At 36.6% G+C, this 22,452-nt stretch overlaps 1 protein-coding gene across 2 annotated transcripts; it reads left to right on the top strand.

Annotated features, from left to right (window-relative positions):
* The first annotated feature begins 5,275 nt into the window (after positions 1-5,275).
* LOC121419381 lies at positions 5,276-20,469 on the top strand. 2 transcript variants are annotated; one of them, XM_041613821.1, is made up of 5 exons: positions 5,276-5,592; positions 9,804-9,870; positions 11,550-15,626; positions 16,520-16,628; positions 16,999-20,469. In XM_041613821.1, the coding sequence occupies exons 1-5, from the start codon at positions 5,476-5,478 to the stop codon at positions 17,294-17,296; spliced, it is 4,668 nt and encodes a 1,555-aa protein (XP_041469755.1). In that variant the 5' UTR covers positions 5,276-5,475; the 3' UTR covers positions 17,297-20,469. The 2 variants fall into 2 exon arrangements, with proteins under 2 accessions (XP_041469755.1, XP_041469756.1); XM_041613822.1 differs by having other exon boundaries at positions 16,520-16,641; positions 16,999-17,061.
* The last annotated feature ends 1,983 nt before the right edge of the window (positions 20,470-22,452 follow it).

Below are 22,452 nucleotides of genomic sequence, written 5' to 3'. Positions count from 1 at the left end.
AACATCTTGGCGGTGACTCTACACCCATTCTTGTCAGTACGAACGAGTTTTATTTATTACTCTTCATAATGAAGTAATTCAAGTGTTACCGTTTCAAGTCAGTATATAACTTATTTTCATTTTGCTTTTTTTAGTTCGCGCTTCGCGCTCGAATAAAATTGTTCGTTTAGATACCCATCCTGTTCATGTTCATGGGGGCGCCATTTTTCGAAAAGTACACCAGGGCGCCAAAATCAGGTAGGACTCACAGGTTGCAAAATCACGTAATATGCCTGCCTTTAAAGATATCTTATCTTGTTTGTTAGGAAAACTAAGATGTAGTTAAAACTTCAGACATTACTTAGTGTGGACTACCCCGTAAACAAAAAATATAAACAATATCCGCTTTTAGCAGCCGACTTGAAAAATGTAGGTGAAAAATATTTGTTCCATCCGCCCTAAATTTTTATGCTTCCGCCGCCAATGGTTGCTCGTGCCTTTATTAATTGCTTGTATATATCCACATCGTCTGATTACTTCTCCCGAATGTCCCGATTTCAGGTTCGGCTCGCGCTTCGCGCTTGCATTAATTGTTTAGAATATTAACAAGTCTTAACATCATCTTAGCGTTGAAATAAAAAACAGGCTATCGCTTTGCCCTCTTATATTCCCTGTCATAATTTATTTATGATAAATGTTCGTTTTTCAGGTCAGAATATCAATAATTTTCAGCTCACGCTTCTTCCTTGCATGCATTCATTGTTAAGTTATAGATACGAATCACATTTATGATTACAAAAAATAACAAAGATTATGCCGTCTTAACGTCTATTGAAAAATATTTGCACCCGCAGTGATAATATCAAAAAAGTTTACACTTAGAAAAAATCATAAAAATTATACATTGGTAATATCTTGGTGATTTTTTAACATTTTAACATTAGTACAGATCCATTTAAGCAAATGACGATATAACTGTCAAAAAATATTTCCGCTTGAGTGAGCACCACTTACTTTTGAAAAAAAAAACAGTTAAAAATGAATTGCGCAGAACATTGAAATAGTTATGCGAATAAAAGCAGACCTTAATCATGAAGAACAAGTGTAATTTAGCTAGTAAAATTGATTCGAAGATATCTTTTACCTTTTTAAACTTGTTTCCTTGCAAAAAACACTTCGAAGAGTGCTTTGCGTCCCACCCGCTCCACCACACACCGAGGTCATCGTGACGATATTTGCTTTACACTGAACTGTGATTTACATGAAATGGCTTAGGCTTGCTTTTCATTTTGTTAATCATTGTCAAGCTTAGGAAAAGTGTGGAGAAACAAGTATTAAATAAAAAATGAAATGTAAACCCACTTTAAACGATAAAAACTTAGTGAAAAAATGCTGGAGATGTTTGATATAAACATTTGTTCAGATTCAGTTCTGTCCTCAGATCCAGCTGGAACAAAAAGGGTAAAGGCTGTGCTTACTAAGTTTTGAAATTTTAGTTTGGGTGGCAAAATTGTTAGAGAATGCTTGAATGTATTCGTTTTATTTCAATTGACTTAAAGTGCAAGGGAAATGTACGAGAAATGTTTCGCAGGCCCAGGGTAAGTTTGATTTTGCCCTTTTCCCATGTCACAGCGTGAAAACGAGCATTTCTGAGCAAACAGATTTCTGCGAGCTTTACAAAAATGGACAGTGCTCACTCAAGTGTAACATTCTGTCAAAACTTTTACTTCCATTGGATAGACGATGTGAAAAAATTACCCAAATGTTGTATATTTTTAAATTGCAAGGGCTTTATCAAAGTGTCAACTAAACCCCTCAAAAAAGGTTTGGAAATCGGAAATCTGTGTTTGGACATTAATTTCTCCCAACTCCCAATTTTACACAATGATTGTTTACATCATTCAAAAGATCATTTAATTATCTTTAAAATGATACCATGCTTGTTATGATCAAGCTACCAGGAAAAGAGCGGAATTCAAAAGTGTTGGATGATGTCTGAATTGAAAAGCTGCAAAACGAGCAAAACAGGTTTGGAAATCTCCGAGGAATTCTGAGATTGACCATTAATTTCTCCTAACTCCCAATTTTATACAATGCATATTTGATATTATTCAAAAGATCATTTAATTTTCTTTAAAATGATACCATGCTTTTTATGATCATGCCATCAGGAAAAGAGCAGGATTAAAAAGTGTTGGAGAGGTCTGAATTGAAAAGCTGCAAAACGAGCAGAAATAGTCATGGTGGGTCAAAACAGAACATGATTCTTTTGTCTGTGTCAAAAATCCATTCAAACAGTGGCGTAACTACGGGGGAGGCATGGGGGGCACGTGCCCCCCCCCCCAATCGGCTGGCCAAAAAAGGGGGGAAGGAGAAAAAGAGGGAAAAGGGAAGAGAAACGTAGTGGGGAAAGAAGAAATTATTGTTCATTATAATGTTATATTATGTTATATGTTATGTTAAATAACAAGCATTTTTTTCATAGCTTTATAAAACATTATTTGCTTTATTGTGTTTTCATTGTTCATGTTGTTCCTGGTGTTCGCATAGACTGTTTAACTATATATATAATCCCGTTTTACTAAAACCTCCCGTTTTCAAATCAATATACAACAAATATATTTCCTCGCAATTCGAGTTATTATTGTTTTATGTAGTGACATATTCTTCGTTTTCATGACTACTTAAAGTGATTGCCCTATTTTAAGGTCTTGATATAAAACATTTCCTGTCCGTGCTAACGTTCGCATAAGTAGATTGGTGAGATTTCTGCTCTTCATTAACTTAAATCAGTCCTTAAAATGTCAATTTTTCTGATCTGAATATCAAAAATATTCAGCTCGCGCTTTGCGCTCGCATCACTTGGTTATAGTGAAATACGTAGGGTCTTAGTGAATTTCTACAAACAAGCCTTAGAATGTCCCTCTTCAGGTCTGAATTTCCTACATAATTTTCAGCTCGCGCTTCGCGCTCGCAGTATTTGAGTAGTGAGAAGCATATGATAATCATGAATACAATTACTTCAAAAAGTACTTCATGTGTTTAGATGTAATTCTAACAAAATCAGCAAGCGCTTTTTTTTTCACTTTGCACTTTCATCCTATACTTTAGTTTCGGTTTCCCGAAACCTGGAGTTTTATCAGGCCACAAATCCAGTTTACTTTTGCTTTTTCTGTTGCAGCTTACTGTAGCAGAAGAAAGTCAAACGTGTTGCAAGAATCAGAACGCAATAAAAAAAAAAAAAATTTTTTAAAAAAGGAAGGGAAACAAAAAAGAAATAAAAAGGAAAAAAAAGAGAAAAGAAAAGAAAAAAGAAAAAGAATTTTAAAAAAGAAAAAAAAGAAGAAATATAAGAAGAAAAGCAAAGAAAACAGAAGAAAGAAAGAAGAAAGGAAAAGAAAAGAAGAAGAAAAAAAGAAAAGAGAAGACAAAAGAAAAGAGAAAAAATAACATGAAAAAGAAAAGAAAAAAGTGAAAAAAAAGACAAAGAAAATAACAGAAAAGAAAAGGAAGAAAAAAAGAGAAAAAAAAAGAATTAGAGAGAGAAGGAAAAAAGGAATGGAAAAAATATATAATAAGCTACTGAAAATGAACAAAAGCTGTGGCAAAAATAGTCAATCCTGACTGGTTGCCAACCAAGGAAAGAAGAAGAAGAAAGCTTGGCACTTGCATTAGATGACTATGGTGAGATAATTATGTATAACCTTAATGAATTCCTAAAAAACATAGTCCTTAAAATATCCATGTTTAGGGTCAATATATACGAAAAATTTAGCTCGCGCTACGCGCTCGCATCATTTGGTTAGTGAAATATGCATGGTCTTAGGGTATTCCTACAAACACGCCTTAGAATACCTCTCTTCATGTCTGAATTTCCTAAATTTTCAGCTAGCGCTTGGCGCTTGCAGTATTTGATTAGTAAGATGCGTTTGATAATCATGATTACAATGACTACCAAAGGTGCTTCATGACTGTGTTCGGACAAAATCAGCAAAGGATGGCACTAGCATTAGATGACTCTGGTGAGATATTTATACTCCTAATGGATTCTGAAATATAGTCCTTAAAATTTCCCTGTTTAGGGTCAATGTATACAAAATTTTTAGCTCGCGCTTCGCGCTCACATTGTTTGTTTAGCGAGACGTATCATGATTAACACAAAATTGCTTATAATGTCCCTTTTTTATAGCTCTGAATATCAAAAATTTTCAGCTCGCGCTTCGCGCTCGCATTATTCAATCCGTGAGATACATATCCGTTTAATGGCACTGCATGTCCATAAAATATCTCTATTAGGTCAGTATACCTGACAACTGAGCGCGCTTCGCGCGCTCCCTAAGTGACTCAAAATTTTTGCTGGGGCCCCCCCCATGCCGTGACCCACGGTACGCCACTGCATTCAAATCAAGGCAAGCCCCTGCTTCTGTAGTAATGGTACTATGAGTCGTGGATTGAAATACCTATGCATGTTTGTTTATTTATTTGTTATGTTTTTGCTCGCGCATAGTTGTGTTTGATTCCATGTTAATGGTGATGTTAAGGTGCATGAAAACCGCAAACCGCTGAGAAACTCACTCATTATCACTGAAAAAAGAACAGTAACTTTCAATATTGTGTCATTTTGCAACTTTTGAATTTTGACCTTGGCCCACATTTCAAGGCACTGCACCTCCATGTGAACCATAATCATATCATCTAGGGTATCAATTCAAAGATAATTAAATGCTCTATTCATTGCTATTAATAACACATTTATGTTTACCAAAACCAAGGAGGGATTATCGATCAAAGTAAGACCAAACTTTTTGAGGAGTTTATATAATGTTTGGGGGCACCAGCCGTTTGTCCTAGAAACGCAACTGTCCCGCTAGTATTGAGTAGAGGGTAACCCTTAAATCGTCAGAATCTAATCGGGTGATTTCGTTCTGATTGCACGACTTCAAGACTAGGGTCCTGTTGCAAGAGGGTGACAATCAATTGCTGGTCAAAATATCAAACCTAACTTGATCTTTAACCAATCAGAAGGATGTATATCTGGGACTCTCTGCAACATGCATTTGACGGTGACTGCAGCATTGAAAAAGAAAAGAAAAGAACGTTGAACTTAATCAACTTGAAAAAGGCTTTTTGTGAAAAATCTACTAAGAAAATCTCCGCCGATACCCAATTAAAATGCCAGGCAGATAGTATAATAGTAATTAGCATCACAATGTTCCGGAATGCGTCGGACCCGTGAACGAAATGTACCATGATACCTGTTGTCAAAATTCGCGTTCCATTTTAATTGATCGTTTCTGGTACAGAAGAAGGATTTTATTTTGCGCGCGCGGATTTTTGAATGGTGAGGACCGTCGCCAAACGCTCCACGCCAAGTTGAAACTGCAACTTAAAACTATATCAATCACATAACCTGCAAAGAAAATACCATAATCACGATGATCAGAAGTCTAGGTTAAATCTTTTAATCGTCGTTATTGATCCAGTCCAACTTTGAAAATGTTGAGCCTTCATGTCTTGCTGTTTCTAGCTGTTCTTCTTTCGTCATCTCATAAAAGTTCACCAGCTGTAATCAGACATGGCGCCTCGTCTAACGGGGAGGTACCAGTCTCACAGGTAAGCTACACACACATTACTCACATGATTTAAATATTGTTCCAAACATTATTTAATCATTACTGATCATGATGTAAAATAGAGATTTATGGGTTTTTTAAGTTGATATCGTTGATGCCCATATCGGAATAAGAAGACTCTATGATGGATTTCTTATGTCAATATCATATTTATAGAAAATCATCACGGAGCCCTCTTAGCTAGATTATATGACAGTCTAAGATTGTTTTTAAATCATTCTCGTCCTTGTCATCAACGTCACATTCACCGTCATTATCTCCACCACCTTCATCATCATCATAATCAACAACAACAACAACAACGACAACATCATCATCATCGTCATCATCGTCATCATCAACATCATCATCAACATCATCATCACTATCATCATCAACATCATCACCATCACCATCATCATCATCATCATCATCATCAACAACATCATCATAATCAACAACATCATCATCATCATCATTTACATCATAATCATCAACGTCATCACCATAATCATATTCATCATACCGGGACCCCGGAAAGAATATCAAAATTGGGCAGGGGGAGGGCTGAGCTGAGAGTAAGTATGGTTGGGGAGGGGCTTGCCATGTAAAACAATACAATCAGGTGATCATTTTATGTTTTTGTTAGTCACATTATAGAAATTGGGGATGACCTCTTCCCAGTTCCGGCACCTGTATTCATCATAATCATCATCGTCATCAACACCATCTTCAACAGCATCTTGATCGTCGTCATCATCAACCTCCTCGTCATCATCATGAACTGAAGACCCACTTGACCTCCTCCGTCACCACCATGCACCACCGCCATCATTACCACCATCATAGATGCAGTGTAGTTTATCTGGCCATACGCATAATTTTTTCACTGGGAGGCAGCATGCGTAAACTTTTTGAACAAAAAAAAAAACTCAATAGCGAGGAAGCAAAGCGATCGAGCTTGTCAGTGGGGCGCTTTTGCCTTTTTAAAAGTAGAATTTAAGGATTTCTTACATACTTTTGGTGATTTTTGTTAAAATTTTCAGTAAAAAAAGTAATTTTTCATAATTTTTGGGATGCAACTGCCTCCTGCCCCCCGCTGCTTACGGCCATGATGGGGGGGGGGGGACGGGCCGGCTGTTGCCCCCACCCCTTGATCCGCCAGTGGTTATAACCATAATCATTCAAAGTTATTGGTATCACACAATTCATAAACAGAAGTATTATAACCTTACTCTCATGATGCAGCGGATATAACCTTTGCAATAAGCTAAACGGAGGGATTTATCATGGCCAAAATCTTATAAGATATATATTGAGCGTGGGAGCGGAGCGAGTGCGCGAGCACTTTAATCACATTTAAAGCATTTTGATTGCATTTAAAGATGAATGCATAATGATGAAAAATGTCGTTTCTGTCTTGAAAAGTGGAAGGGGGTGCACGCCCATGTTTTTATCTTCCTAATTTCAGGAAAAGAAAGGATTTCGAGTGAAAACTTTTTATACTTTAAAATGTTCAGGAGAGTAATACCTCAGTCACTTTTACTCTACTGTGGCTGAACGGCGCGCCGTAGACTCATCAATTGTGAGGGAGGTATAAGCCTTGCCGATTTGGTAGTAATGGTTAAAAATTAGATGAGATTATTCATGCCTGTGGTCAATCTCTAGCACGTCACCATAAGGAAGAGGTCGCCCAGGGCTTGAACCTCCAGCCCCTTTTTCTGGATTATTATGCACGCCCAGTGTCCTTTTTACACTGTAAAAACTGTGGTGTTAAAACTGACACCAATTGGTGTTAATAAAGGACCACACCCTGAGGTGTTAAAATTACACCCTATATAGAGATTGAACATAACACCAAAGAGTGAAATGTAACAACCAAATGTGTTGTAATAACACCTATCATGCCTATAGGTGTAAAACTAACACCACCAATTTAACACTGGTGTGGTCCTCTATGTACACCGGTTAACACCACAGTTTTTGCTGTGTATTGTTAGATGTGGTTGAATTTTGCTCGATTAAAAAAAAATGAGGTGATATTCTGCACCCTCCATCATGCATCGTTTGTAATACTATTGGCGGTTTTATTATCGATTTAACTTATTCGTTGAAAAACTTTATTTTTTACTAATTAATATAGTTGATATTAGAATCGAAAGGATGATTAAAAAACTCCTGGACCTATAGCGAGACACGTCATAATGTTATACCAAATACATCATGCCAATTTCTAAAGCTTAATAATCTTATGCATGTTATTGATATGTAATAATTGCTAGGTATCGACAACTGCTACACAAATCAGCAATGATTTGACAATGATAAATCTTTAGTGGAAGTTACTAGTTGTTCTTAAATGCTGTGATATTGTTTGACACTCAAATTATATTTTCTCGAATTTGAATTCAACTCCTCCGAGCATACAGACGCGAACTGTGGATAGCGCTATATATGGACACTCAATCTCGACCGCGATTGGTCCAGACTTTTACTTCTCGTTTCAAGATGACGTGTAACAAGGGGTTTGTTAGCTTTTTGTGTGAATTGAATTTTGTATATTAGTTAAATAGAATATCCTTTTACCCATATGTCCACATCATACCGAAAAAAGCACAAAAGATGAGAAAAGCCATTCCGACAATCTCGCCACGCAGCATGTACAATTTCGACTATTTATCTTTAATTCGTTCTGGCATACAGGAGTGAGACTACTTCATTTTGTTGTTTTAATAAAAGTGGTGAATTACTCAGGCAATACAGAGTTAGAAGACCGGATATCTATTATTCAATACCCTTCCGTCTTCCGTTTCTTCTCCCTTTTTATTTATTCCTTTCTTCATTTTTTCACTTCTTTGAAAATCACTTGGGGGATGGGCGCCCCCTTCTCCTTTTACGACGACCTCGGTGATATACTACTAGTAAATGAATTGCCAAAGCTTTTGAAAATACATTCAAAATGTGTTTTCCTTGCATGTTAAACAAGTCTTTCAATATTACTAAGAATATTTTTAAACGATAAGTGAAGCAGAAATCACGTGATTAATTCTAACAACCAATCAATGGCAATGTTTCAGGGCAACATTGGGGAAGGCGGTGTGAGTTGAGCCAATTTTTGCTTTTATATGTTAAACATTATATGATTGATAATCTTGTAGAAATAAGTACCTTGCCTTAAACATTTTTCTAACTTTATACCATTCTACCCCCATACTGAAAGTCACTGTCACCTTTGAAAAAAGGTCAAATGGCTCAACTTGCCCCATCCATGGGGTAAGTTGAGCCACAAAACTATGTACAAAAGGTATGGGACAAGAACCAGCATGACATTTTTTTTATATAAAGTCTTTTGCACTTGCTCTATAAATACTAACATCCTATGAAAGTAAAACAACTGTCTTATAAATTTGGTCCTTTCTGCCTGCATATCAATGGCTTTTAATTTTTTTAAATATACATTACCATGGCTCAACTTGCCCCATGTTGGCTGGCTCAACCGACCAAACCAACCCTAGTCCGAACTTAATGTGATATCTTCACATCAACACATTTCTTATGCATCCATCATGTAAAACACTGTGACAAGAATGAAGATCCATACCTGGACTCACCTTTTGAGAGGCACAATTAAAATTTGAAATGTAAAAATGCCGTTAAAACGGAAGTGTGCCCCCCTCCTTTGAAAATGAAGCCTTTTTTTTGCTTGTCAAACTATTTTGTGGACGAAATGTCCTTAATATTTGGTTGAAAACCTTTTTACTGTGCTTGTCGGTATTTTCTTCGGGAAAATATCCGCCCCTGCCTGGGCTCACAGTGTTCTTGTTATTCTTTTACTATATTTAAAGATGCATATGGGTAAAAAAAAATGCTTGTCTATTCCACCCTTTTTTTAAAATACTTTTTGACTAAAATTTGTTTTTTCCTCTGAAAATTACTTTTTGTTTCAACGTTGAAAACAATGTGGTGTGGTTAGGGTTTATGCAACGGGACATCAATATAATGGCACTACCACAATGTCTGACTCATTGGCCTGGGGATGGTGGCTCAACTTACCCCTATGCACAACTTATTCCGCATCCCATCCCCCTACAGTTTCATCGGGAGTTATCTAAAGACGACTATAGGAGAACCATAGTCATTCAATGATCTACCTTATATAATATATGTAAAAAGGAGGATCTCTATAAACTCGTTTTTTTCTACCTGTCACAGGGAACATCATACCTGGACCAGGACACAAGGAAATCAGAAGGCTCGTCACCCTTCTCTTTTTCACAGAGTAAGTATTTGAAATATTTAGGATTTCTTCAATATTGCTCGACTGTGTTCTAAGACGTGCTGCACCTCTAAAGTACCGGAGTGTGACGTCAGTTGCTATGGTGTCATGATGGGCTGGTCCTAAACAGAGTCGCAGCTGACGGTCGTCTGTACACTTTGGCTCGATCGTCTGAAAAAAAAAGGTTGCAAGCGATCAAATTCCGATAGAAGCCATTTTCTCCTAAATGAGAAATACACGCTTTCATTCGGCCACCATGACACCATGGTAACTGACGTCATCGCTTTGGTGCTCCATTTCGAAATGATGTTAGCGAGTTTTTACTTAGCGAAACGAAATGAATCCAACAACACAACAAATAATGCAAGTAAAATCACAACGAAGCCTCTGTCGAGGGTCGGTGAATCCGAGCAACAAATTCGTTCTACGTCTCAGAGCTGACGAAAAATGCCGCTCAGTATCCAGAGTAGCTAGCCGACGAATTAACTGCTGTTTCGAGTCATTGACCCTCGTCAAAAATTTTATTGTCATGAAGGGTATTTGATAATAGATTCTCTACGTGACAACGTTCCAGAAAGCGTCTGCGTACACAGCAAAAACTGTGGTGTTAACCGGTGTACATATAGGACCACACCAGTCATTTTACACCGGTGTTAAATTGGTGGTGTTAGTTTTACACCTATAGGTGTTATTACAACACATTTTGTTGTTACATTTACACTCTTTGGTGTTTGATGTTTAATCTCTAGGGTGTAATTTTAACACCTCAGGGTGTGGTCCTCTATTAACACCAATTGGTGTCAGTTTAACACCGCAGTTTTTACAGTGTAGCTTTTGCGAAAACTCTTACATGATATCCAATGCAAAGGGTGTAGTGTATTCAATGATAGCAGCTCCGAGACCCATATTAAGATTGAAGTCCACGGAACAATGTTGATTTGAATAAATAAAGAAAAATCAAACTGGCATAACGCTGAAAATTTTTATCAAAATCGGACGTAAAATTAGAAAATTATGACATTTTAAAGTTTCGCTTATTTTTTGCACAAAACAGTGATATGCACAACTCAGTGAATTGTTTACAGATTTGACAATAATGACAAACTTGACTGAACCATATAGTTTTAAACAATGCTAATTCCACATGTTCAGGGAGGAATTAATCGCTGTTTCACTTGACAATGAGGAAAAAATAAAAATATTTCTTATGTCATATAATAAAATACAAAAGAAATAGTGAGTGGATGACGTCATCAGACTCCTCATTTGCATGTCGACCAGGATGTGCATAACTTTTTGTGACATTGAGCGAAACTTTAAAATGTCATAACTTATTTTACATCCGACTTTGATGAAATTTCCAGTGTGATGCTTGTTAGATTTTTCTCTTTTTATTCAAATCAACTTTTTGTTGGGGTGGACTTGTCCTTCAAAGGCAGGATCTCCTCTTCTATAAGTACGATGGTTGTACAATTTTTAGCTTTAAAGGTTACTGACAGATGAGATTAAAGGATTCATTTTTTTCTTTCTTTCTCTGAATAGCTCATCACATTTTAATAACCATAGTATGTGGATAGATGCATCTGAGTATACAGTCATCTGAATTTATATATTGCCAGTACCTACATGTTGATACAGGTATTCTTTGATAATCATTTTTCTATAACCGCTTTTTTTCACAGGGGACGTTGGTGATGACGCCAAGGGTGCAGATGATAACCCGGAAGTTATTCCAGACCCATTGGTTCATACTATCTCGAGAAGACAAACATCGAAAGGAGATCAGAAAAATACAACGAAGCAGGATACCGTTGAGAACACTGGTGAAGATCAAAACGCATGTGAGCATCAACTGGAGAGTTCATCTGGCATATTGTTTTCATATGCAATGGACAAATCACTATCTTGTAGATGGAACATTTCTGCTCCAGAGGACTCCATTGTTACCATTGCTCTCTTGGTTTTGGAATACAACAACACTAGCCTAGCTATTGCCGATAGCGCTGGCGATCTCTGCCTTGAGAACGGGACATTTATCATATTTGAAGAATTTCTTCCTGATTTTCAACCTCAAATTACAGCATTTTGTGAGGTAAAATCTTCAAATACTAGAGCGCTGACATTAATAACTATCAGCAATAGAGTTTCCATCAGTGTATACACACAACAAGATCCTGATATTGTATGGGCACTGTGGTATCAGATCGTCGATGAGTCCCTATTTGACATGTTTGATCAGGAAGCTTATGACATTAGTGACGTTGGAAGTGGAGAGATGGTTACAGAATTCAAAACTGTAAATTCCAGTTTACTTGAAAAAATTTCTGACCTGAATGTTGACCAGTGCTTTGAAATCGATGAAATGATGCTAAGTCCTAAAAATGAACCGTTTGGTATAAGTGAAAACTGTTCACTGACGTTTTTACCTGATGGGAATGAAGAACTTATGTTGTCCTTAATCAGTGTTGGTCTTTCTAATGCTACGGTTGCAAATTGTACCTCTGATAATGCATTTATTACTATCCGTAGTTGGAAACCTGATGGATATGCTAACGAGACTTTTTTCTGCTCGATTCCTTTATTTGGAGCTCTGTTCCAATCTCCTGTGCGTATTGAGCTGCTTTATCATCCTTCTGCAGTTACACGGCAAAATTTTAAGGCACAAATAAGCATCGTTGAGCCCGATTTGGATATTACTGAACTGTTGGACGCGTTGCTTCAAAATACTTTGCTTTACTCCATATCAGGAGATAATGGAAGCCTTTCTTCTCTGGGATATCCGATGCCTTTTCCAAGTATGCGCATGATCTGGGAGATCACTGTTGGTAAGGGGAAGGAAATTAATCTTGAGTTCGTTGACATCGATTTTGGATATGAACCTCCTTCAATCTGCAATGAAACCACGCCTATTCTTTTCGTCATTTCCTCCCCTATCTATGACAAAGAAGATATTATATACTGCGGTACTTTACCACCACGGAACATAACATCTTATGGCGGCAAGATGAGTTTGATTTTCGACCCCAAGGCAGGCAACATTGGGAGAGGATTGCAAGCTGTTTTCTCGTCCTTTGATCTTGACAATGATACATATCAAACAAACCTGGGCTTAGATGATCCTTGGAGTCTTTTACAAGAGCTACCTATCCCTCTTTCAATGTTATCTGCACCTGCGAGAATCTTTGAGGACTGCGAATTGTTATTCATGAACTTCTCTCGAAATTTCTCGAACAATATTGCTTCCATCGAAAATCTATTCAACTTTTCTATCTGCCAGCGAATATTGTCGACTCCATTCGATTTCATAGAGGACCTCTTGAAAAACACAACCCTGTTCGATTATTTGGATAAAAACGGAGGAAGTATGAAGCCCATCAACATCACATCGGGAAATCAATTTGAAGACGATTTTGACAAGTACAGAGGGAACTTTGGTTTTAATGAAGATATTAGTAGTTCTCCAAGGGTCACTACTCCATCGACACAGCCGACTGATGTATCATTAATATCCAATGTCTGCGATGAAATTACCGAGGATTCTGGGACGTTTTCTACCATGTTTTATCCCAATGACTATCCAGTCAACTACACGGCCTGTTGGTATATAATGACAGATCCCTCACGATATATAGTGCTCCAGCTTAGAAACTTTTCACTTGATTCTGCTCGTATAGATCCATGTGATACATCATATTCTCATGTGGTCATCAGTGACTTTGTTTTAGATGCAGTATACTTGTGTGGTGATTTTGACTACCGGGAAATTGAGTCTTCCAGAAATAGTTTACAAATTGAAATCAAGGGAAAATTAGGACAAGGCCAGGGATTTTACGCTGTGTTTGAAACCTTCGAAATACCTCAATTTCGATCTTATGTTGCCACAGGTGAAATTGTAAGTTGCAATGCCACAGAACATCTAGAGAGTCTTGCTGTGTCCGGAACTGCTCGTCTTCCAGCTCTCATGAGCAAATGCAGTGTAGATGGAACATGGTTGGAGTGGTTCACAGAATCTGATAAAGAAAGTGGATGGATTGCATCACCAATGTTTCCTTGGCAATACCCAGCAGGTTCACACTGCGTCTGGATTATACGAGGAGAAGGGAATGTGATGGTGAAGTTGGATTTCTTTGATTTTGATCTTGGTGAGGTTCCTGTGACATACCCACCCTGCAGCGAGGCTGATACTTTCATCCTGATCCGGGATTGTGTTTCAGGAGAAGAGAAAACCCTATGTGGCGTCAGAACTGAAAATGAAGAGGTGATGATACATTCCAACTCGGTTGAAATCGAGTTTTACAGTCAAGGTGGCCAGGGCAAGGGCTTCCATGCTTTCTACAAACTAAGACAATCTACCATTGAAGGTCAACAGTTGAGAATTCTACCTGAAAATCTAACATCTGTTCCATCATTCCATGGAAGAGAAGACACGACAACCAAGGAATCACAACCTTCAACATTCCCTGTGTCCACTCTTCCTCCAAAAAGCTTGGTAACTGATCCTGTCTGTGATGTTATAAGCTCTGATGAGTGTGGTGCCACAATACGTTCTGAATTTGGTTACTTTTCATACGCATTCTATCCCCAAGAGTTGCTTTCCCAAACCGATTGCATTTGGGCTGTAGAATCTTCCCTTCCTGATCATCAAATAGCATTGAAAATACTGGACAATGGTATGGGTGCACCGGTAATCGACGGCAAATGTGACACTCGTTATGGATATATTAGGGTTGATATTTCAGGAAATTACTCATATATCTGTAATAATCGTGGACAAAACCTGTTTATGTCCGATGCAGGGTTTATCAGAATTGAACTTTCCTCGGAATATAGTGTTGGTCGGGGATTCTGCGCGTCATTCATGTCCTTAAATTCTACATTCAATGGAAGTATAGATGATCTACAGTTCCCGTGCTCGTGCGAAGACATTTTTACCAACTATTCTTGGATTGGACCTTCTGTTGAACCACCATGGCAGGAAAGGTGCGAGTTTGCAATTGGAGAAGGATCTGGTACATTTCCTTCAAGCAGTTTTCCGATTCCTTATCCACCTAATTTCGAATGTGTTTGGACTTTATTAGCAGACCAAGATGAGAATGTGAATCTTCAGTTTATGTCTATAGACCTAGATGGATTCAGAATGAGCGGGAGAAGGAGATGTCTCTTAGCTGATACACATGTTCAAATAACACTCTTCACAGGCACTAAAGTTTTAAATGAGCGATTTTGTTCTGATGATGACTGGTCAGTGGCTATACCACCCGCGCGCGACGTGACCATTAAATTCAAATCGGGAGACATCCCAGCTCATAACCACACAGGATTTGTTATGGCGTACAATTTCACTCGTGCACAATCGAAAGACATGGCAGATAACAAGTCTGTAAGCGAATCCTCAGAAGACAACTTCGGTTTTAGGGCTGTCATTGACTACGATGGATTTTCGCCTCTCTCTTCTGACGACTATTCAGAGGAAGTTGTTATCGAAACCGGGAGAAGAACAACAGAAGGTGACAGAACGAGACTGACGTTGCCAATCGAGGTAGAAACTGACATTCCAGACTTGGGATTGTTTACTGACTTTGCAACAGAATTGCCAGATGTTTATGGTACAGAGTTACCAGAAGGCCATGAGACTACTACTGAAGCTGAAGGGACAGATATCTTGACAACAACTGAAAGACTTCGAGGGACGTATTCATCGGAAGAGGTGACAACGAGAAGCTCAACATCACAGACCCTTGGAGTAATTCCAGGAAGAGGTATGATTTAAGTTCTCAATTTTATTATAGTGTACTTTTTAAAGGTCAAGTCCACTCAAGAAAAGAGTTGGTTTGAATACAAAGAGGAAAATCAAACAGGCATGTCGCTGAAAATTTCATCAAAAGCGGATGTAAAATAAAAGTTATGACATTTTAAACTTTGGCTTATTTTTCACAAAACAGTTATAAGTATGCACAACTCAGTGATATGCAAGTGAGATCTAAAGTAAATGATGTCACTCACTTTTTTTTTATTTTAGAATATTTCATTTTTTAAACAGGTTTGACAAAGACTCTCTTGATTGAACCACAATATGTTAAAACAATGGTAATTTCACATGTTCAGGGAGGAATAAAACTTTGTTTCACGTGCAATGAGGAGAAAAAATAAAATATTTCCTATTTCATGGAATTAAATACAAAAAATAGTGAGTGGGTAATTTTACTGGTCCCCTCAATATTCAACTTGACCAGGATGTTCATAAACTGTTTTTTTTTTTAATTAGGAGAAGTTATTGCTTGTTTGATTTTTATATTGTGAGCCATTGTAGTTTACTACTTTTTAGAAATAATTTTTATGCGTTGTATATATTTTGTGTGTGTTGTCAGGGCCATGATGTAAAACAGCCTCGGCTGATCATGTTTTATCTTTATCCTGATTAAATATGTTACAATAAAAATAAATAAATTTTTTTCTTTTTTTATTCAAATTATTTTAAAAAAAATGTTGGGGTGGACTTGTCCTTAAGTATCTCCCAAATAATCCTGTATCATGTCCATCATAATTCAAAGTTACGCATCCTCATTTGATATGGAAGCTAATTCGTAAATAAGTCTTGATCGATTCTGTTGAATGGATTTTTTTTGTGTTTCTTTTCATTCAATTACTACAGGTAGAATGACAGCAAGAGAGATGGAGTTGACTATCTACATATGCACGGCATTCGCTGCTTTCTTCATCATTTTACTCATTTTGGTCACTTTGTATTGCGCAAAGAATAGGTACAAATAATGAGTAAGAATGGGGTTTCAATCAATTTCTTCATAAACGCAGTGGTCATCATGCAATGCCATTGCGAGAATTCATAAATTTACTACATAATGCTATTACTCCTCCACAATGAACAAACAGTTCTGTGTTACTTGATTAATTTGACAAATAAAGGGCTTATATATTCACTATTCCTGAATTCAGCAATTCTGATTGACAAAGAAGGCCAAAGTCATTACTCATTAGTTATCTATCATGTAATAAATCAGCCGATTTCAAAATGAATGAAGTTCAACAGAATGAAATAAAATTCTTTAAGAAAGACGATGATATCGGGGACATGGATAACAACCGAATTCAAAATATTATCATTGACTTTAGGAGGAGTAAAAGTAAGGCTGGATTCGATATTGATGCAGCAGACGAGGCTAACTACTGGCAAACATACAAAGATTGGGCGAAAGATTGGGTTACCGAACCAGTTGCAGGGTCTGCACAAAGTACAGTGGGTGCAATGTGCGGCGACGAAAGTGGAATGGCGCCAAAATGTAAGCCATCAGGAGGAGCGATGGCGACCGAGTTGTCACCAGATCATCGTAAGACTGTAAGCGCCGTTGTCAACCAGCCTCCTATAGACAAACCAGAAAGAAACTTCATACCATCAGAAAAGTTAGTATGATATCAGAATAAATTTGTAATTGATATTACAACAGTCTATTAACCAAAGACGCCTAAAATCGCCATCGATAGAGTATCGATAATTGTGTATAAATTTTAACGATGTTTGTTTTCTCATAAGAGTAAAAATGTAAAGGCCTATACGCCATTACACATCGTATACCTATGATTGGTTTACGAGTTCAGAACAAATCGCAGTTTGTTTCATGAGAATATTTCAATAGTTCAAATAGTTCATAATTTCAAATGTTCAAAATGTTCAAAATAACTAGAAATACTAATATTGAGTCATTCTAAACCTTCCAATTTGGAATAAAGTCTAAATTAGTTTCAAATCATATATCTGTTCGCACGATCGCCATGACTTCATTTATTAGATATCAAAGCAAAATTGTTTTTATTCTTAGAAGGGTAGCAGTAATCATGAATTGGAACTTGGCATAGCAAGATGTGAATTCCTTGTCTCACATGAAAAGTACATTTTCTTCCAAAATGAGGTCGCAGACCAATCGTAAGGTAAGCCTGGTCATTTAGGAAACTGATATTATCCAGTACAATTGATGAATGTTATATTTTGAATCCAGTATGTATGATTCGTTTCTTGAAACGTTTAAATAATTTGCAATGTATATATCGCACGTATGCTATTGTTTTTGCTAAATCGGTGTATTGGTTATTTATGGTATAATTAAAGGATGGTTTTATCTTAATAATGGACTGCTCCTTTAAGATAAGCAATTTATTCAACCCTTCAGTGAGAATAACGAAACTTTGCCATTGGAGTACAGAATAAGCTAATAAACCTTATAAAACTTGAAGAGTTACCCCTTTAGTCCTGATTTTCGTGTGGCAATATGGTTTTCATTACAATTCTCATAATCAAATCATAGTATGAAATGAGATTTTGCATGTTTTATATGACGAGTACGCCTATAATATTCTTATTGGAATAATCTTGCGTTTCAATATGTTTACTTCTCTAGTCTAGGCCTACTTTAAGACTGAATTCATTAATGTGATATGTAAACTTCACGATGTCTTCGAAAAATACGCTTCTATATGATGGCATTCAACTGATTTACTCATGATCATGACCATATAGTTATTAGGTCATGAAGTTGAGGTATTATACTTCCGCAGCGCCATCTCACTATATGGGTTCATATGTTTTTTTATGAATATTTCGACTGGATCAGTGATACTTTTTGTTAATGAAATAAATTTACTGGAAGTAAAAAAATTGATTGCTTTGATAGATGTGAGCATATACGTTTCGGGGATTTAACATAAATTCTGGACACCTGTGATTAATGTTGACCCGAACTGGATTTCCATTTAAATCTTACAGATTTATAATAAGATAATGTGGAGTATGAATGTTAATCTTGTATATCATATTCGGGAAATAAGAATAGACCCCCAGGTTGTTCATGGGGTGCTGCGAATGTATACTGCGTAGGCAGCACCCCCTAGAAATCACGTTGACAGCAAAAAGAAAAAAAAATGGAGCAATAACCTTCTTTTGTCATTTTTTTTTCTTCTCGAAACCCCCTTCGTCTTGAAGTGTATATCCTGTATAATATATGACTTTTTTTGTCTGAACAAAATTGCAGCACCCCTTATTTAAAAATAGTTCCCAGCAGTGCCCTAAGAGGGTGTTGGTGTGAAAGCCGAATACTGAATCGGTCAAATCAAGCAAATTATTAGAATATGCGAAAAGTTTGATTTATTAATAAATTTTTCGGTCTGACGAACAGTACAGGTCCGGAGTCTGGGGCCCCCATCAAATTTAAAAGATTATCGTACATAACACTGCATTCTGCATATAAGCAAATGATTTGATACTGAATGAGCTATTACAGTTATTATTACACAAGCATGTTTCCAACTGGTTTTGACTGCATCTCTGTAAGTCCCAATCGGTTTTCTTATTCAAATTTTATGCAAACCTCTAAACTTTAAAGGTAGGCATACAGTTTGAATATAATTTATTTAAAACAAAGGTTGTTTTTGACAACCTAAAAGTTTGTGTTTGTCTGACATAGCAACATATAATATTTGCAAACTTGATTCTAGCAGAAGATGTTCGAAGGTTTGCATGGTGGCAGAAACAATCAATGAAGTGGTTTATAATTACGGTACACCTTGTGTAAAGTCCTGAAAAGGACTAAGATAAAAAAAAGATAGAGGTAGAAGAGCAATGGAGAGGCGAGAAAGTGTAGATTGCAAAAGTAAGTATATTTTAGAAATGACTGTAGTGTAAATAGGACTGTAAACCAGAAAGAGTGGAAAGCTTGAAGTGATGAGAGGCTTAAGTAGAATTAAGGCTGGTTGAGTTCGAGGGGTGAGAGAAGATTGAGAGAAGGCTGGTTTGAGTTGGCCAGTAGAGTTGTAGAGCAGGAGCAAGAGTTTCAGGCAGGTTGACTGTCCGATTGACAGGTTGACTATCCGCAGGTTGACATATTTGTTGCTATGTCAGACAAGCTACGTTGCTTTAAATATTCAAATTTTATGCATACCTTTACAGTTTAAAGTTATGCACAAAATTTTGATATAAAAATTATGAAAACCGACTGGAGTTTGACAGAAGCGCAATCAAAACCAATTGGAAACATCCTTGTGTGGAACTGCCAAAGCCCATCCAGTATCAATAATTTTTTGAATGAATGCAGAATGCAGTATTTTGTATGATTTTCTATCAAATCTGAAGGTGGCCCCAAACCTTTGGCCTGTACTGTAATACTCACAAAAAATATATCATCTACGTTAAATCCTATTTTATACAGGCTTATGAATAACTATGTAGGCATGCAAACGGAGCATAATTTCAGATACTGAAGGATATATTTCATCGTGTTCCACTATGCCTACATATCTATTGTAGAATATCTTTATGAACCATTTGTTGTGCGCCATTTTTAGCATTGAATGTACATGTCAATGTATATAAAATCTGATTTATATACCTACAAATAATGAATACCTAGTATTGAAATCAGTGATTGAAATTAATTGCGTCAAACGATTTATTTGAAAAAAAAAAGATTACCTAGAATATATTTATGAAAAAAAAATTTAAGGAAAAAATTCCAAGAGAGAATTTATAGTGCATGGTAATTGTTTATACTTAGAGATTTTCGACTGTATACTAATAAACATTTTGACCTCGATACTCTGTGAGAAATATATGTTTGTTGTCTATGTGATTGCACTTTTCTGATAAGAAGGTCATCTTATAATTATCTACACAGTGCGTGTTATGTTACGAGTTCACAGAAGAGGATGAACAAAAAATTTGGAAAAAGAGAATGTAAGAAAGAGGTAAAGAGACGGAGATGGAAAATTTTATATAAACATAAATGTACTATATAGTGGATTTGGTGGGAGTGGGAAGGGGAGAGAGGGGGTGAATTCATATAAATATAAGAGAGAGAGAGAGAGATGAGTTGGACGGGGAGAGGGCGATTAGACCCGAGAAACAGAAAAAATGCATTATTCCTGGGTTCTTCTGCAAGTCTTCTCTGCCCGATGTCCAACTTGATCTGATTTCGCCCACAGTTTTCCCTTTTTTTCTGGAAGAAAAAGGTGATTCTTGTCCCCGGTTCTTGTCATAGCACTATTATTCGAGTCGCCATGTTTATCAAAAATTTACTCTTATAATGAACAATTTCGGCATATTGAAGTTCCAGATAATTTGGGAAAGGCTGGATACAAAACCACTGACAATATTTCATAACGCTGAGCTTATTGATTTCATAAAGAGTTTCATTCAAGGGATTATGATCAGGAGATCGGTTGCATTTTATCTGACAAGTCCCATTTTATTTGACAGTTACCATATGAACAATGTTTCTCAGTCAAACGGAGGGTTCAAGAAAATAGTGAATATATTGAAAATTGCCGTCGAATGACAAAGAACTGACGGTAGTGTTTGTCAAAGATTGGTTAACCGGAATAGCATATTGGTCTTAAAGGAGAATGAAACCATTGGAACAAGATAGCTTGTGTGAAAACAGAATCAAAGAAACAGATCAACAAAAGTTTCAGAAAAATCGGACAAATAATGAGAAAGTTATGAGCATTTGAATATTGCGATCACTAGTGCTATGGAGATATCAAATTGGCAATGCGACAAAGATGTGTGATGTCACTTGTGAACAAATCTCCCCATGCCTCTTTTATCACATCTATCCATATGTCATGTGTTCTTTCTGCATACATATTTTTTTAAGAATACATCATGGATAAAGAGCTTGTATCATCATAAGAAAAAACAAATAGAGACATTTTGAGGGTATTTTATAGTCCACCAAATGGAAAGTTGTTCATCAGTGACATCACACATCCTTGTCGCATTGCCAATGGGCCAGGATCTCCACAGTGAATGCAATATTCAAATGCTCATAACTTTCTCATTATTTGTCCAATTTTTCTCAAACTTTCTTTATTCTTATTCTTTGATTTTCTGTTTCTACACAAGCATATTTCTTCCAAAGGTTTCATTCCCCTTTAAGTTTCAGACCTGACAAAAAAAAATCCCAAATATGTCGTTTATGCAGAGTTTATAGGGAGGGCCCTATCTGGGTTTTAAAAAGAAAACCACATATATAAAAAGTTCAATATCTGCTCTTTAATTTGATACCTCAATTACAGAAAATGGTCAAGAAATAACAAAGTTCTGGTGATTTGAACTAATTAAGGCTTGAATTTCAATAATTTCATAAAATGAATACAGGCTATCGTTCAAACTCGACGCTCCGTTTTGTTTGACGATCAGCCATGCATTAACTCTTCTGTTACCGTGCGATATAGCTTCTGTGGGAAACTGGTGAAAATACGTTTATTTAATGAAATTTTGGAAATACAAGCATTTTTTCGAGGGATCATAAGTTTTTTACTTCTTGACCATTTTTGTGATTAAAGTATCAAATAAAAGAGCAGATATTGAAATTTTTAGTCAAGTGACTTTTTTTTTAATTTAGATACCCCCTTAAATAAGTTGTGATATCCTTTCTTTGAGTTGTTTTTGCTCACTCATGCGTAAATGAGGAATGGTTTAAGGAATATCAGATGTTCTAAGCCCTTCTAAGCTCTACGTTGGTAGGTCATTTGAGCTATTTTATTTCTGATGATAAATCATCACTAAATCTCGGTTTC

This window comes from Lytechinus variegatus, chromosome 7 (assembly GCF_018143015.1).
Source record: "Lytechinus variegatus isolate NC3 chromosome 7, Lvar_3.0, whole genome shotgun sequence".
Lineage (NCBI taxonomy): Eukaryota > Metazoa > Echinodermata > Echinoidea > Temnopleuroida > Toxopneustidae > Lytechinus > Lytechinus variegatus.
The sequence above is the reverse complement of the archived record's forward strand: the minus strand, read 5'-3'. Positions and strand labels throughout refer to the sequence as shown.

What these genes read in the sequence shown, in the direction of transcription:
- LOC121419381 (XM_041613821.1), top strand. Translation starts at nt 5,476, where the DNA reads ATGTTGAGCCTTCATGTCTTGCTGTTTCTAGCTGTTCTTCTTTCGTCA. An exon ending in GGGAGGTACCAGTCTCACAG is followed by an intron (nt 5,593 to 9,803) that starts GTAAGCTACACA and finishes TACCTGTCACAG; the next exon opens with GGAACATCATACCTGGACCA. An exon ending in TGGAGTAATTCCAGGAAGAG is followed by an intron (nt 15,627 to 16,519) that starts GTATGATTTAAG and finishes CAATTACTACAG; the next exon opens with GTAGAATGACAGCAAGAGAG.